The 15,012-nt window shown below is 48.9% G+C and overlaps 5 protein-coding genes across 5 annotated transcripts; 2 read left to right on the top strand and 3 right to left on the bottom strand.

Moving 5' to 3' along the window:
• Positions 1-32: 32 nt before the first annotated feature.
• On the top strand, positions 33-1,214 carry HO173_000796 (uncharacterized protein; the record flags this gene model as incomplete). Its single annotated transcript, XM_037302744.1, has 4 exons — positions 33-237; positions 287-692; positions 759-911; positions 965-1,214. The coding sequence occupies 4 exons, from the start codon at positions 33-35 to the stop codon at positions 1,212-1,214; spliced, it is 1,014 nt and encodes a 337-aa protein (XP_037170251.1).
• An 829-nt stretch (positions 1,215-2,043) lies between these two features.
• HO173_000795 (uncharacterized protein) lies at positions 2,044-4,215 on the top strand (the record flags this gene model as incomplete). The annotated part of the gene is made up of 4 exons (XM_037302743.1): positions 2,044-3,024; positions 3,078-3,732; positions 3,781-4,097; positions 4,147-4,215. The coding sequence occupies 4 exons, from the start codon at positions 2,044-2,046 to the stop codon at positions 4,213-4,215; spliced, it is 2,022 nt and encodes a 673-aa protein (XP_037170250.1).
• Positions 4,216-5,021: 806 nt separating this feature from the next.
• On the bottom strand, positions 5,022-8,658 carry HO173_000794 (uncharacterized protein; the record flags this gene model as incomplete). Its single annotated transcript, XM_037302742.1, has 2 exons — positions 5,022-5,538; positions 5,615-8,658. The coding sequence occupies 2 exons, from the start codon at positions 8,656-8,658 to the stop codon at positions 5,022-5,024; spliced, it is 3,561 nt and encodes a 1,186-aa protein (XP_037170249.1).
• Positions 8,659-9,237: 579 nt separating this feature from the next.
• On the bottom strand, positions 9,238-11,733 carry HO173_000793 (uncharacterized protein; the record flags this gene model as incomplete). Its single annotated transcript, XM_037302741.1, has 5 exons — positions 9,238-9,661; positions 9,740-10,536; positions 10,585-11,321; positions 11,382-11,409; positions 11,470-11,733. The coding sequence occupies 5 exons, from the start codon at positions 11,731-11,733 to the stop codon at positions 9,238-9,240; spliced, it is 2,250 nt and encodes a 749-aa protein (XP_037170248.1).
• Positions 11,734-13,647: 1,914 nt separating this feature from the next.
• Positions 13,648-15,000, bottom strand: HO173_000792 (uncharacterized protein; the record flags this gene model as incomplete). Its single annotated transcript, XM_037302740.1, has 1 exon — positions 13,648-15,000. The coding sequence occupies one exon, from the start codon at positions 14,998-15,000 to the stop codon at positions 13,648-13,650; it is 1,353 nt and encodes a 450-aa protein (XP_037170247.1).
• Positions 15,001-15,012: the final 12 nt, after the last annotated feature.

The following is a 15,012-nucleotide window of genomic DNA, read 5'->3' as shown; positions in this document are numbered from 1 at the left end:
CGTGCCGACCTCCGTACCTCAACGTTCTTTTGATGACACCGAGCTCTTCTCCAGGACTCCGCCCTTTCATCCGCAAGCAAGCGTTGAATCTGACACAAGCTTTAGGGAACCAACTATATGGTCGCAGCTGCGATATTTTTTTGCCGATGGCCATGATGGCAAGTGCATCGTCGGGCAATGCCTATGAGAACTACGACCACACCGAGATCGAGCAGGATCTCATAGATCCAGACGATGGTAGTTTCGGCCTACCAATTACTGCTCCACATACTGACGTATATACTAGCAGCGAACATTAACGATCTTGAGGATCCTCTGCAGTCGAACTCTGATCGAGCGCCATTGACGGGCAACATCCTATCATCGTCCTCCCGCAATCCTCTATCCCAATCATACCTCAACTCATCGATTCCAGGCGAGGATAGGCGCGTACCTACAAACACCATTGATGAGTCTGTATGGGAAACATTGTCCCGGGACCTGCTGGCTGTATGGGAAAAAATGAGACAGGTTCTTTGGCCTAAGTATCTGCTAGGAGGAATGCTACAGAGAGGTGGAGGCATCGGAGGCGCAGAAAGGGGTGAGGGAGACAGCCTTGCAGGAGGCTTCAGGGGTGTTGCTGGAAGGTGGCCAGACGCAGATGTGGTACTCCAAGGTGGCATGTCTGAAGGCTTAAGGGACTGGGATCTTTGGTAAACCCTGATTCTCAGGAATATTCTGGCACCTAGTTGGGCAAACCGTCCTAACCGGGCATACAGGGGCCCGTTGATCTTTTGCCTGCTTCTGAGCTTGCTGCTGTCGATGACCGCATCAAGTAAACAGAAAACAACTGTCTTCTCTGGGGTTTTCGCGCTGGTCTGGATTGGTGAGGCTGTGGTAACTACGCAAATCAAACTTTTAGGAGGAAACATGTACGTGTTCTTCGAAGTTACCGACTGCGAAGTTTCCTAACACGGCTCGCTAGCTCTTTCTTCCAATCGATATGCATCATCGGCTACACGCTCTTTCCACTGGTCATTGCGGCGATGCTGAGTGCTCTCCATCTCCCAAGTATAGCACGCGTTCCTGTGTATATCGTGCTTATCGCGTGGTCATTAGCTGCTGGTGTCAGCATTCTTGGGGGCTCGGGAGTGGTGAAGAATCGGGTGGGAATTGCAGTATACCCCCTGTTCGTGTTCTATGTTGGGCTAGGGTGCTTGTGCTTTATCAGTTGATATGGCAATAATAATATAGAAATGCTACCCACTCATGGCAAATTGCTGTTGCCGGAATGTTCAAGTAGCCAAATGACAAGATTTACAGTACCTTTAAATACGTGACTCTCATACGAAGAGGTAAGCACAACGGTGATTGTTTTCGGATTGTACCCCGGAGGCGTAATGCCACACATAGATTGTAGAATGCGTAAAGTGCTTTGCTTTAATTTTAGTAAATTGTCAAAAATTGGTGAGATTGGAAAGGATTGAGCACGAATCCAAAGCGCGTCAAAGGGCGGGGCATCCTTTGTCCACTCCGGAGTCCGAGTCAAATGTGCCGGATACAATTCGTCAATCTATCTACGAGACTTAAAGCTACGCCAGTCTTCTAGACAAAGCAGCATACACCACTCCTCCTCCTTCTTCCACCCAAAGTCTCTTTCGCATACCAAATTCCTTCTAACAAATCACTTTGAACACTTTCAGCATCCCTTCATCTTTCATCGCACTGTCCGGCAGACAACCTGGTGCTCCGGTAGAGCCCCTCAACCTCATACCTTCCAGCACCAAAAACCTTATCTTGCTTTATTCCACTGAGTCTCTCGACTCCCCCGAAAAATAGTATTGCTTCAGAGACCCGCTTTGCATGCTACAAGAGCTTCACCACTTCGCCAGGCTTCGCTTGCTGCTTCTGCGAGATATCACCCGTACGATATGACCACGGCTAGCTGCATAGCCCCTCCATAGCTGCATCCTCAGACCCTCGAGAAACCGGCTACAAGCGTTCCGGAGGGATATCGGGAGATTTGCTTCTTCAAAGGATCAACGTTCAATTACTACCATCACTATGACGCAGACAAACCAGCGGCAACAGACTACCCCCAACACTGTCTCCACATTGCCACGAGATGTCTCAATGAGCCCCTCTACATCCTTAAGGCCTACTACAGATTCTATCAGCGACAATGACAACAGTGAGAAACCGGTACGAGAAAAGCTGAAGAAGACCTCCCTTGCATCCATGTCAAGTCATATTGTAGGAAGGCAGGAAAGAGTACTCACAGCAAACGAAGAGCACTCCCTACCAGATCATATGCACAGAGACTCATCGCCGGTGAAAGAATCAAGCAAGAAAGGTGTGGAACCTCGAGGGAGGCCGGTGAAAAAGCGATCGTTTGATGACCTAGATACGCCCGATGCAGAAGGAAATGAGGCAGCACGAGAGCACATAACAAAGCCCAATGCTAATGGTCATCTGAGGAAGCGGTCCAGAGATGTTCGCGTCCGCGAGCTTCCCAAGGAAAATAGCCGACCACTACTAGTAGGAACTCCTGTGCGAGAGGAGTCGGAAGACGCTGCAAATGGCGTTAAAACAAGTGAGGCTTGTATCAATGGACCCAAGAATGCAGTAGGTATTATATCGCCAGCGACTGAGACTCTGTCGCAAGTGGAGATGGAGCAGAACAAACAACCCCAGGATATCAACGACTCTACACGACATGTTTCTGATACAGTACAACAAGAAGGTGTAACAGAAGCAGAAAAGGAGTCCGCTGACCAAGAGATGCGAGATCCGGCATCCAGTCCACGAAAAAAGCGAAGTAGGGACCAGTTCGACACTGAGGCAGATAGAGAACAGAAGATACCTGCAACGGAAGAAGCGAGAGCTCATAGGATATCTGATGAGCCTGAAAGAGACGAAGGTTCCGTCGTGAAGCATCGAAGCCCAGCAACGCCAGAAGGTTCTGGGGTAGCTGAAAAGGAGCCTGTAATGGTGCAAGAGGGGAGGAGCCTGGGTGATGCACATGTTGGGATGGAGAGACAGGAGGTAGGTCTCACTGTTGGTCCGTGAAGAGCTCTTGAATGCTAACACCGGTTCAGCGACCCTTTAGAAGTGCATTTGATAACGCATCTACATTCTCTCCCTCTATGGCTTCTGCCAAGAGTAACTCCTCTGCAGAAATTTCGACATTCGCAAATAAGACTACGGATCAGGTGTCTCAGACGTCTGATGACGCCTTCGCATCCTCGGGCTTTGCTGCGCTCGCAGGCTCGTCAACATCACCATTTGGCACATTAGGTGGCTCATCGACTGCCGCTACCGCTAGTCCTTTTGCTTCCGCAGGAGTCTTCATTCCAGGAAAGACCAAGACGGACAAAAAGGAAGCCCAGGAGACGGAATCAGCTGCCAACGGTGGGTTTGGTGCTTTCGTTAACAGCTCTTCTACCGGTTTTGGTACAACGGACCAATTACCGTTCGGCACATCGGGGTCGAGCAAGATTGGCGTTTTTGGTGGTTCAATCTTTGGCAGTGCATTCGGTGGACCATTCAGTGGAGGGAATAGACTAACTAGCTTTGCCGCTCCCACTGGAAATGCAAAATTGGGTGCTAGCAATGGTGCTATCAAGCCCATCGGTTCCCCAAAGCATGATGGAGACGAAGATGAAAACAGTGAAAGTGATGGTGAAGTATCGGCAGAGAAAAAGAAAGACGAAGAGACAGAGGAGGCAGATGGACGGTTCCAACACCAAGATGGTAGGCACGATTCACCGTCACAAAGACGGCAAAGCTGACTGAGAATAGTTGAAACCGGAGAGGGTGGCGAAGATTCGATCTTTTCTTCGCGAGCTAGTCTTTACTCGTTTAGGGACAATGCTTGGAAGGAAAGCGGCAAGGGGACTTTCAAGCTCAATATCGCCGCAGCATCTCCAGAGGACGCTTCTTCAAACCGAAAGACAGGGCGTTTCATAATGAGGGCCCACCAAACATACAGGGTCCTACTCAACGTTCCCGTGTTCAAACAGATGCAGATTGGCGATAGCAGGGGCAACGAGCCATCAGGAAAATCTTTCCTGTTTGCGGTGATCGAGAATGCCAAGCCCGTGGCTCATATGGTAAAGGTAAAGAAACGGCACGGGTCACCGAGCGGTCAAAGCTAACTTGTCGCAGTTGGGCGATGTGACGGACAGCAAAACTTTGTACCATGAGGTGCAAAGGTTGCAGAAAGGTCTGGAATGAGAGGTTTGGGAGTGGAAGTAGCATGCTATTCACCAGTGGACCCCTGAACATTGGAGGGAAGCCAATATGGAACTTTTACAGATCCAGCTAGACTAGATGTTTCCTGATTCAAGATATCTACTGATGCATTGGAGTCCATCAGAATAGCCTTGGTATCTAGTCGAGTGCTCAAATAGCATCTCATGTAAGGTCGAAGCATTGAGCAATACAGTATTTTTTGTGAACGACAATATCCTTGATACTTGAACATCTTCATGCTTGTAGATGATTCTGCTGGAAAAGCACCAGATCCGACCATTCTCGATTGACTCAACAAGCTGAACTGCGCCAAATGTCTGTCTGCAGGACGATTAGAGGTAGAGGTCATTTGTGACTATAACGGCTGATGATAAGGCAGCTCAAGCTGTCTCTATCTGGATAGTCTACTATCGCCGAGCTGACACGCTGAATATATGTATATGAGCAAAGGTTATACGAACAAGAGTAGTGGGCCTCTTTGAGCATTGTCATACAAATTTTTGCCTTCGTAGCAGCTCCCGAGCTTGGTGTCCTCTGCTACATGTCGTGAAATAGTCAGACGATTGTGGGAAGGTGGTTTGACACGTGAAATATTATCGCAAGAGAGATGCCTAGAAGTTGGACTTGACAAGAGTCCTCGCATTCCTCCTTACCAGGATAGCCTGTCAGCACGGTATCCATGAGTGAAAGGACGCTTTAACAATAACAAAGCAAAGTAGAGCTACCTTTCACACTTTGCCCAATAAAGTGAGACCTATGTACAATGGCTCGAGAAATGCATCGAGCAGTCACTCAATTGATTCTTCCTTAATTTCAATCACTTCTTGGTTCCCATCCTCCCTCCCGTCCCCAACGTGGTCAAGGACGACCCGCTGCACACCACCAGAAATTCTTTTGATCAGAACCTCCTCTAAGATTTTACCGCGGGCTGGTCTGATCGTCTCAGCAGCGACGACGGTCTCGATACCCGCCGGTGTATTCTCATCTGGGCCCCACGGCAAAGCATCGACATTGATGTCTCCTTCTTTGCCTAAGAGGCACTTCAAGATGACCTCGCTACCAGCTTTACTCATTACCATGTTCTGCTCTTTGCAAATCTCGCTACAACAACATTCTAAACATCCTTCTTGGCAATGGCAAGCCACTACCCGATCGCATGCTCGTACTAACAAAAGATCGATAAACTCAAAGGCCTTTGTCGAGATGCCAGAGCCTGCAGAACCCCCCTTGGCGTCATAGAATGTCAGTCGCGCAGGACGCTTTCGAGAGGTCTCTTTCGTTGCGAATTCTTTCAGCGCATTTTTGCTGGACTCGGAGTCAGCATGCTTTGCGAGTCACACTTCGATATCATTAAGGAACAGATCACTTTGAAAGTACATACCATTCAGTCCGTACGTCTCCTGGCATGCTGATTACGAATTGTGGCATCAAGCTGAGGATTGCATGCTCTGCTGCATGGATAGCACCAGCAACATTGAGTCGCCGGCTGTTCAACAGGTTCAGAGCAGACTTAGGCACGTCTAGCCACATACCCTGAGAGGACTTAGTATAACTTGCATCAACTTTGCAAGCGAGGAGAGGCAGCTGTACCTTGCTGAATATATCAATAGGCGGATTGTCCACTTGGACCGCGTCAAGAATGCGTCGGTTCTTGTCGATCTTGAAAAAGCCGAATACAAGGGCGCGGATCTTGATGGCGCCATAGAAAGCGCGGGAAAGCGAGTTTGGAATACGACGGATTGCCTCAGTTTCGATTGGGTCGACGTCGGTGTAGTCACGCTGTTGAGTGGTCCAGTCGACCTTCACGAGACTGACTTTGGCGTACTTTTGTTCTGGAGAGAACTCTTTCACGAGATATGTATAGCCTTGGTGCAGGAAGATACCTCCTTCATAAATTGTGAAAAAGGCTCGAGATGGCTCGACCTCCTCAAGAACGATATTACGGCCATTGGTGATGTCAATCACTGCAAAATGGCCGTCCTCTGTATCGCGTATGGCAACGCATTTCGAGGGTTGAGGTCGAAAGCGTTCGTTGCAGTGATAGAAACCTAAAGGATCTTTTACCATTCGTTCCTCTGCTATTTCTGGTAATTGCTTGCCAAAGTACAGTTTGTCTTCGTCCCGGCGGATTGGCATTTCGAAAGCTGCGCATTGTATATGACCTTCCAGCACAAGCATGTTTTGCAGGTCTACCTGCAACTCGCAATTAGGTTTCGTAAAAATCTCATCAGGATTTTCCATATAATATTGGTCGGTGGGAAAGCAGTCGCCAACCAGAACGGACAGGGAATCCTTATTCCTTCGTCCAGCTCGACCACTCTGTTGTCGTAGATTGGCGATAGTGTATGGGAAACCAACCGTGATCACGGCATCCAGTGATCCAATATCAACCCCGAGTTCCAAAGCATTGGTCGCCACAATGCCCATTAATTTCCCGTCAAACATTTCTTTCTCGATCTTCCGTCTGTCTTGCGGTGCATAACCTCCGCGATACCCCATGATTCGAGCGGCGACGTCGGGCCTTTCCAGATTTGTGGCTTCGTTTCGTACTGCAGTGATGAGAACCTCACACTGTTTTCTAACTCGGCAGAAGGCAATCACTCTGATCCCACGTAAGATGAGCTGGCAAAAAAGCCTTGCCGTTTCAGCCATAGCATCTCCTCTACCCGAAGAGGGATCTTTGGGATCCTTGAACGGAGTGTTCCAACACAGGAACTCCTTCCTACCAGACGGTGACCCGTCGAAATCTGTGAGTTTGATGTTCCCCACGCCAAATATTGTTCTCATGTGCTCTTCTGGATTTGCAACAGTAGCAGAGCACGACACGAATTTCACGTGACGGTTTCCCACGGCCGCACAAATTCTTCGCAACCTTCGCATAATGAAAGCTACGTGCGAGCCGAAAAGTCCGTTGTAGACGTGAAGCTCGTCGACCACTACAAATCGGAGGTTTTGTAAGAAAGTTCGCCACTTATCTTCCTGGGGAAGGACGGTGATGTGCAGCATATCTGGGTTCGTAAAGATAATTCGGCCTTCATCGCGAATGAGGTGTCGATCAGCCATAGGGGTATCCCCATCGAAAGTATCAACAACTAAGTTCTCCAGCCCCGGCATGAAACGAAGTAGTTCCTTCATGCTCCTCCTCTGGTCTTGGGCAAGTGCTTTGGTAGGGAATATGTACATGCCTCGAGCGTTAGGATCCTGTTCTAGCTCGTGTAACATGGGAATCTGATAGATTAGAGATTTCCCAGAGCTTGTTGACGTGGATACTATGACATTGAAACCTTCATACAGGTTGTTTATCGCCTCCGCTTGATGAGAATAGAGCTGGGTGATGCCCCGAGTGTTGTACAATGCATTGACCAAATTCTGCGACAATTGGAAGTTCAGGTCACCGAAAATGGGCTGCTGAGGGTCAAAGACGCGATGGCCTTCCGGCACAATCTGCCCCGTATACCATTCCATTGCTTTTATATCTGCAATGATCTTCGCAACGGTGTCACGCTCCGTGGGAATCCTTAGTGGAGGCTTCGCTAGTGCCGGTGCTGGAGAGTCTCCCATGTTATCAGATGGTCTAGGAATGTACTCCTTCTCTCTTTCTTTCAATGTCGCTATAGGGTTAACATCATCGGCAGCACATTGATTGAGAAAAGCATTGATAGCGGACGTGAACTTGGTGTTCCTTTTCTCTATCAACTTCATCATCTGTTTCTGGCTATACACCGGCATTTTCAAGTCTTCCTCTCGAAGTTTCCGGAAAGGCTTAGTGGGCTCCCCTGTCTTCGAGTTTGTCACTTGTCGCTTCAAATCTCCATCAATGAACTCGAACAACAGGAGCTCCTTCTGTTTATCATATGCATCCCGTTCAGACGCTCCCTCTTTGGAAAGCTCGAGTTGCCGAAGTTCCTTTGCCCTACCACCCTTGATTCCATCCTCCTCTCCAAGCACTGCGACTTGCAAGCTGGATTCATCCACGTAGGCAAAGTTGATAGCTCGAGGCACAAGGGCCTTGATCCGGGCAACATCCGTGATCAATAATTCTCGCTTTATGTGACCTTCTACTGCCGTTTTGATGGTCTCAAATGTGGTGGCCAAGTGCTTGCGGGTGCAACAGAAAGTGTAGACAAGGTTCAGGGCGCGGTGCGCCTGAGCGAGCTTGGTCAGCTCGTCAGGCCAGAGGATAGAGGTCTCGACCACTGTCGAAGAATCCAGGCGCAATAGAGGAAGCTTTCCCTTGCCAGCATTTGTATCCTTGGACGCTCGCCTAGGTTTCTTGCCTCCATCATGTGTTTTGGTTGCGACTGTTGATGTAGGAATTGAAGGCAGAGCATCAAGGGGTTCAGCTTCTGCAACATCAGAAGGCGCCTTTCGCTTTTGCTTGCGGACAAGTTGATTCGAGACGGTGGCAGCTTGAAGTTTTGCCATGACAGAAGTCGCGCGACGCAGTTTAGGAGTTCCTTCTCTACTCGTAGCTTTGTGCACGTATTACGTAAGGCTGGCGGTTTTCTATACCGCGGCGTTGCCTCAGTGCCTCAGACGTGCCAAGATCTCTAAGCCCCTTCGGATTAGCGACACCCAGCTAAGTCTCTTTGGGTTAGCTCGCTGACCTCGCGAAAGTAAGCAGAAGGTGCTAGCCCGAAGGGCCCTGATAAGCGGAAGCTAACTTAGAGAAGCTTAGCGAGCTTAGCACTCTGAGGCAAATCGAGGCGCGTTCCACACATGTTTGGTGGCGTAACGTGACGCGATCTTGATAGTGGACGAATCATGTCGATTAATATCTCCAAATCAGAGCGAGTATAGTCGGCGACGATGATTCTATGCATTTCTCGCTCCGACTGCTTTGCGAAATGTCCCATCAACTATCTCGTCAATACCACTGGCGAGAAATCTACGTCCATCAAGGAGCTCATATACATAAAGTCCAGCTTCACAAAAGAATTCTAACCATCGATTCATACCAATGCACAGTGAATACACCCACGCGAATGCTCGTTTTTTTAGAATTTAGTCCCTGTTATACCCCATGTTGTAGAAGCTCTCGCGGCTCTGATCGAGCATAGAATTGTCCGAACCCATGTCTTGATCTACATCCGGATCTGCTGCATGACCAGCCAGGCTTTGAGATGCAAGATCCTCAGCAGAAGGATTTGTTGAGTCGAGGAAAGGCGGTGTCCCAAACCCACTCGCCTGTCCCAGGCCGGCTTTGGGACTCTCGTGGAGGCTGAGTTGAGAAAAAATACCCTTGATGTTCCGCTGGTCTTCGCTCCGTGATTCGTCTTTGCCTTGCGGAAGACGATTTTCCATAAACGAACGAATACTGCGCACCACCGGTGGACATTGTTTCTCGTCCGGTAACCACCATTCACTGACCTCGGGTATACCCCATAGTTCAGCCATTTGGTGGCGAAGTGTAGATGGGTATATATGGCTATGTGCAAAGTCAGCTCATGCTCAATGTACCATCTCATTGAGGGCGAGATCGGAAAGGCAAGGCAAAAGAACTTACCCCAAGCTTTCTACTTTGGCCAACTTCCGCCGACACCACATAATATGTTTTTCATCTTTCGGAATGACTAATATTGCAAGGCCAAGACTACCTTGCGCTTTCAGCACAGACCCGGGCGGGCTATCGGGCCAACATTCAATAGCTTCAAACAATCTGCATATATCCAAGGCTATTCTGGAAAGCTCTAGTGGGAGTGGTCGCTTAAGCATCGAAGCTGTCTTGTACCCGTGCATCAAGTTAATGGCATGCCAGTCGATAAGCATAAAGTTGAATGAAAACAGTGCGCCTTTGTAAAGGCCTCCGGGCAGGTAAGGATCGACAATGTCCTCTGGAGCTCGTGCTTTTCCTTCGAAAGATTCGACAAGATAGCTCGGGTCTCGAAAAATTGGGTCCAGGTTCTCCTTCCAGGTCCTGATCTGCTCAGCAAACTTATCGCTCTCTCTCTCGAAGGTCTCGATAGTGATGGCACCCCGAGGTAATTGGGCGAAGAGCAAAGCCAGGTCGACTGCCAAGAGTCGGTGCTTGGCAATGGTTGCTTCAATCTTGTAGTCTATGCTGTTTGGATAACTCAAAGACTGCTGGCGATAGTAATTTACTGTGGCAACAAACCATTCTCGGCCCAAAATGGTCTGGTAACCAGACATTAGCCCTCCCATCACGTCAAATCTTGAGTACCAAGCTAGAATCTTCCTGCGCACTTCCGTCTCCATAATCGAGTGAGATGAGTATAGTTCCAGAAGCATCCCATAGGCAGCTTTTTGATGGCCAAGTAAGCTGACCCAGTCGCCTAGGTAATCCTTTGCAGGTTGTCAGCTCTACTCGGGACGACAAAAGGTCCAACGCACCTCAAAGGTAGCAAGTTGTAAGATCGTCAACATGGTGGCCTCTGTGTGTTTCTGATTTTCGACCAGCGATTTCCGTAGCAACGAAACCGATTTGTTATAGTAACCCAGGAAATCTTGGATTTTACCATTCGGGCGTGTTACGGTCAACTGAAAAGCCGCAAAACCAACGACGGCATATAGTAGAGGGTCATACTGTAATGCATGCTTAACGAGAATGTTGTGCAGGAAGTGATTGGCGTCGTGCTTGAAAAAGTAATGATGGTAATTCAAACGTGTCGTGTGATATTCTAAGTAGAATTGTAGGTCCTGAGACAGGTGTGACCAAGCTCTGTCTTCTTGAGAAAAGTCCGTCGATACAGACGAGGACTTCTCTGGATTTTCGAACCACCCAGCGGATACCGGAGCGCTCGAGGCCTCTGTTGATGGCGACAAGCTGCTCTCGTGTTTGACTTGCTCCACAGATTGTCGGGGTTGCTCAACTAGGCTTGATATTTGAGATTGAGATGAGGCTTGCTTGGATTGGGATGCCTTGAGACGTGAAGCGCCGGACTTCTCAAGTTCGGGTTTCTTCCTGCGCCGTTCGATCGGAGTAGACTCTTTTGAAGAGTCATGGTCATCGGACGATGATCTGCTGTCGTCAGCGGCTGTAGGCGCCTGGTCACGTTTGGAGCCGCTGGAGGGCTTTGGAGTTGAGCGAGGTTCAGGATAGGTGCATTCCCTTGAGCCCTTCTTACACCCTATAGGAAGCTTAACGTTAGCACCTCTCTCGGTACTGGAGTACGAAGGGTGAGACCGACGCTCGCACACAGGATGTATCTCATCACACTAAGCGACGGAAAGTGTTAGCGACCCTGGGCTTCGGCTTGTCCGAGGTGAATACCTTACCTTCACCCTTCGGCCTCGACAAGTATAGCAGCCATTCCTTGTTCTTCGATGCTTGACATGATCGTCACCTGACGGTCGACGCCTTCTCGGGGCAGGCTTCGATTCTTCCATTGGTTGGGTCTCTGCTGAGTTGTGCCAACGACCAGCATTGGCAGAGTGAACGTCTGTTAGATCATTGGTGCCGATGGACGGAGAGGATAGGTCTAGGCTATTCGTATTTGCATTCGATGTTTCTTGGAGCCTGGAAGGATAAAAACCGCTCATGACAGGAGCGAAATCGGCAGTCTTGAAACCGGATCGCTTTGGTATAACCGGAGAATGCTGTGGCCCTTTTGAATACTTCAATGTGAATTCGTGCTATCAGACAGGGAACAAAAGGCGTAATAACAGCAACAAAACGATGGACTATGCGCTGCAAAACTCGACGATGTAAAGACCCGATTAAGGCGTACTGGAAGAGGGTAGAGAGAGAAAAAGAAAGAAGGAAAGAAGGAAGGACAGAAAGAAAGAAAGGAAGGGATGTAGTTGGAGGGAAAGAAAGGAAGGTATATTGATATTATTGGCACAGTACGAGGACTACTGGTTGATTGCTGCACCCACCTCTGGCTTTCTCTCTTTGGACCTCAATTCAATAACCTTTGATGATCGTCGTGTGAGCCTCCTTTGGTTATTCCTGTGCTCATGATCACCGCTCGCAGCTGTAATCTATCTATTATTTTTATCACAAGATCATCGTAAACCCTGGAAAAGAGACCGGAGGTCAGCAATAATAATAATAATAATAATGCGCTTCGGCTTTTAAACAACTAAAGCAAGTGTACTTAAGCAAGTGTGTGTGCAAGTGCGATTTTCTCTCTCTTTCTTTCTGTCGCCAGCGCCAGATCTACCTTACCCATGAATCCGCCCAATAATAATCTAAAATGATCAAGGGTTCAACCGTCGGCGGTCGAGGTGTAAAAGTGTTACTTTTTTTTCTTTCTTTTTTTCTATTCTATTTTATTCAACACACTATAAAACTTCCTGGACTTTGAAAACATCCTAGCAGTCTAGTAGGTACGCCGTGGCGATACCCTGTCATAAAATCATGATTCTTGTGCCTAAGGTACCCTACCTCCCTACCTACCTTACTCAGTACTCATTAAAGTCATAAAGTAACTATATCGCTACTGCCTAAACGGAAGCTACGCCGCACATTAAAACAACCCTTGTATTTTCTCCCTAAAAAAAAGGTACCACCTCTCTATGATTTAGTATACTCCGATTATTATCTATCTAGTACCTCTTGTTTCCCTTCGGCGGCAAGTGCATCATCCTTACTACCGATCTGACAAACATAGATACCGTTGGGTCGATCATCTCTCCCCGATGGGAATCTGAAGGCACCAAGCGGCGCCCCAACTGTCAAGCTCACGTGGATTCATGCCGATCAGGCACTGCTTCTTAGTCTAAATCGAACTCATCTTTCAAGGTTTCTCCCGCCGGAATTTGCCACCCTTGTATCCAAGATATCTTCATCTCGGCATGCTTCTGTATTCCTGGCCAGGTCTGAACCCCGGTAAGACCCGCATTGCTCACTCATGCTGATCCTTATGCTGGCTGGGACGGGACAAACCCGGTGGGCAAGACGTTGCGACCAAATGCTCTGCATCTTGATTTCTCTCTTGTACACCCTAGCCACCATGCCTGCTTCCCGGGCCTTCCGGCTCAAACTTCATCTGCAAGAGCGATGGCACCATCCAGGAGCAAACAAGTATCTAAGAGGCTAGCAACGAGCTGATAGAAGATTGGTGTGAGGGGGTCGCAAGAGGACACCATGAATTGTAGGACTGATCCGATTTCTGACCCGTCAAACCACATCTTATGAATAGATACCTCGCATTGGCACGAGGGCACAAAGTTGAAGGGGGTCTGCTAGCGCAAATACGACGAACCGTCGCCACATGTTGCAGATCTTGGAGACTTCTCTGGCCTTTGATGCACCATCCGACATTGTCACATCTATGGGACGTTGACCTACCGATGACAGCCTCTGGCTTCCAGCAGCAACAAGCAGTAGACCTTTGACCATTTTATGTGAAGATTAGAGCATCGTAACGGATGAGGCGACGTACCCACCTCCTAACCATTGTGCCAACGGTGAGCCCGCCACAAGGTTGTTTTCGCTCGATAGAGGTCATGCTACTCTGACGAACTTTCACCATAAATTTTGAGCCTCTGGAATGCCTCTTCTGCCCTTGCAAGGGCTTTCTGTCGCGCTTGTCCAGCTCTATGTTCCTCGTTCGAGGGAGTACCCCAGCTGACATTTCTCAACCGGGATGAACTTCCCACAGTCAGGTTTTCATCATCCCCGTTGCTACTTGAGCCGTAGTTTGAAGAGATGGTAGCAACTGAAAGATTCGCGATCCACAAATACATTTGAACACAAAGCTTCCAGAACCTAGCACTGTCGGAATAGGGCGGAGATACGAGCAACCCATCAAGTCGGGTAGCGATCTCGTGAGCACTTTGCAGGGTGTCTCTCCTGACTTGCTCACGCATTCGGTAGCGATCAGGCTCCATATCTGATGCGGATGACCTTTGAACGTCGTCATTGGCTTCTGCATCGGTCTCGTCCATACCTTGGTCGGAGCCGCCAACAGCCATGAGCGCTATTGAACTCCGCTCTTGGATCGTGTATATCCAGAGACTGAACATGGCTATGGAGAAGTTTAGAGACCCTATGGCGTTGGGAAATGCTTTACGATAGGGATACTGAAGTACAACCCTCTCATAATACTCTTTGGCCTTCTCAAAATTTTCGGTTTTGACACTGAATTCGGACGTGAAACTCGAAAAATCAATTACGTTGTGGTCTAGGGTCTTCTGCGTCATTTGCGACTCACGGTGCATGAGGATCTCTGCCCCCACACCCCAACGATCATGCGTCCTGAGATCCATAGAACGACCGTTCTGTTCAGCTCGGAGAAGCATCGCCCACGCTCTGCTTGCGCGTATATAGTCGCCTTCCGAAAGACACCTGTGCAGGATTGCCGTAATGGTGTTAAGATGATGCTGTCGTGACCCCGTGCTGCTAGGAACTCTCTCTGCTGCGGCAGTAGGCACACTTCCCGTGGTAACATATAATGGGGGCTTGAGTGTGGCGAGCTCATCGCTGATCCGTCCTTTAGACATCGAAGGCGCAGTCCCTGCGATGTGATGTGGGAAAGATTGAGGAAAACTACTTGCGTGTAGTCCTTGACGATCAGTGTGACTGGAAGGCTGAGAGTGGAGTGTCTTGTCGCTAGGCGATGTGTCCACATCTAGGGCTGCTGATGATATAGTGACAGAAGCGTTGGAGTATCCGGAGGGCAGGCTTGTTCCGTTAGCAGCGGAATCTGCTTCCAGTCCCTCGTCACCACCGTCACCACCATCACCGTCCAAAGGCTCAAGGTCCCTTTTCCGCTTCTTGGACAATTCGCGGGGAGAAGACGGAAGATCTGAAAGTGACAAGCTGGGCTTAAAAGCAGGCGAGAAGTACAGGATAGAAGACATCGCTGTTTCTTA

Source organism: Letharia columbiana (assembly GCF_014066305.1).
Source record: "Letharia columbiana isolate WasteWater2 chromosome Unknown Sc0000001_s0, whole genome shotgun sequence".
Lineage (NCBI taxonomy): Eukaryota > Fungi > Ascomycota > Lecanoromycetes > Lecanorales > Parmeliaceae > Letharia > Letharia columbiana.
Note: the sequence above shows the minus strand (reverse complement) of the source record. Positions and strands in the feature narration are given on the sequence as shown.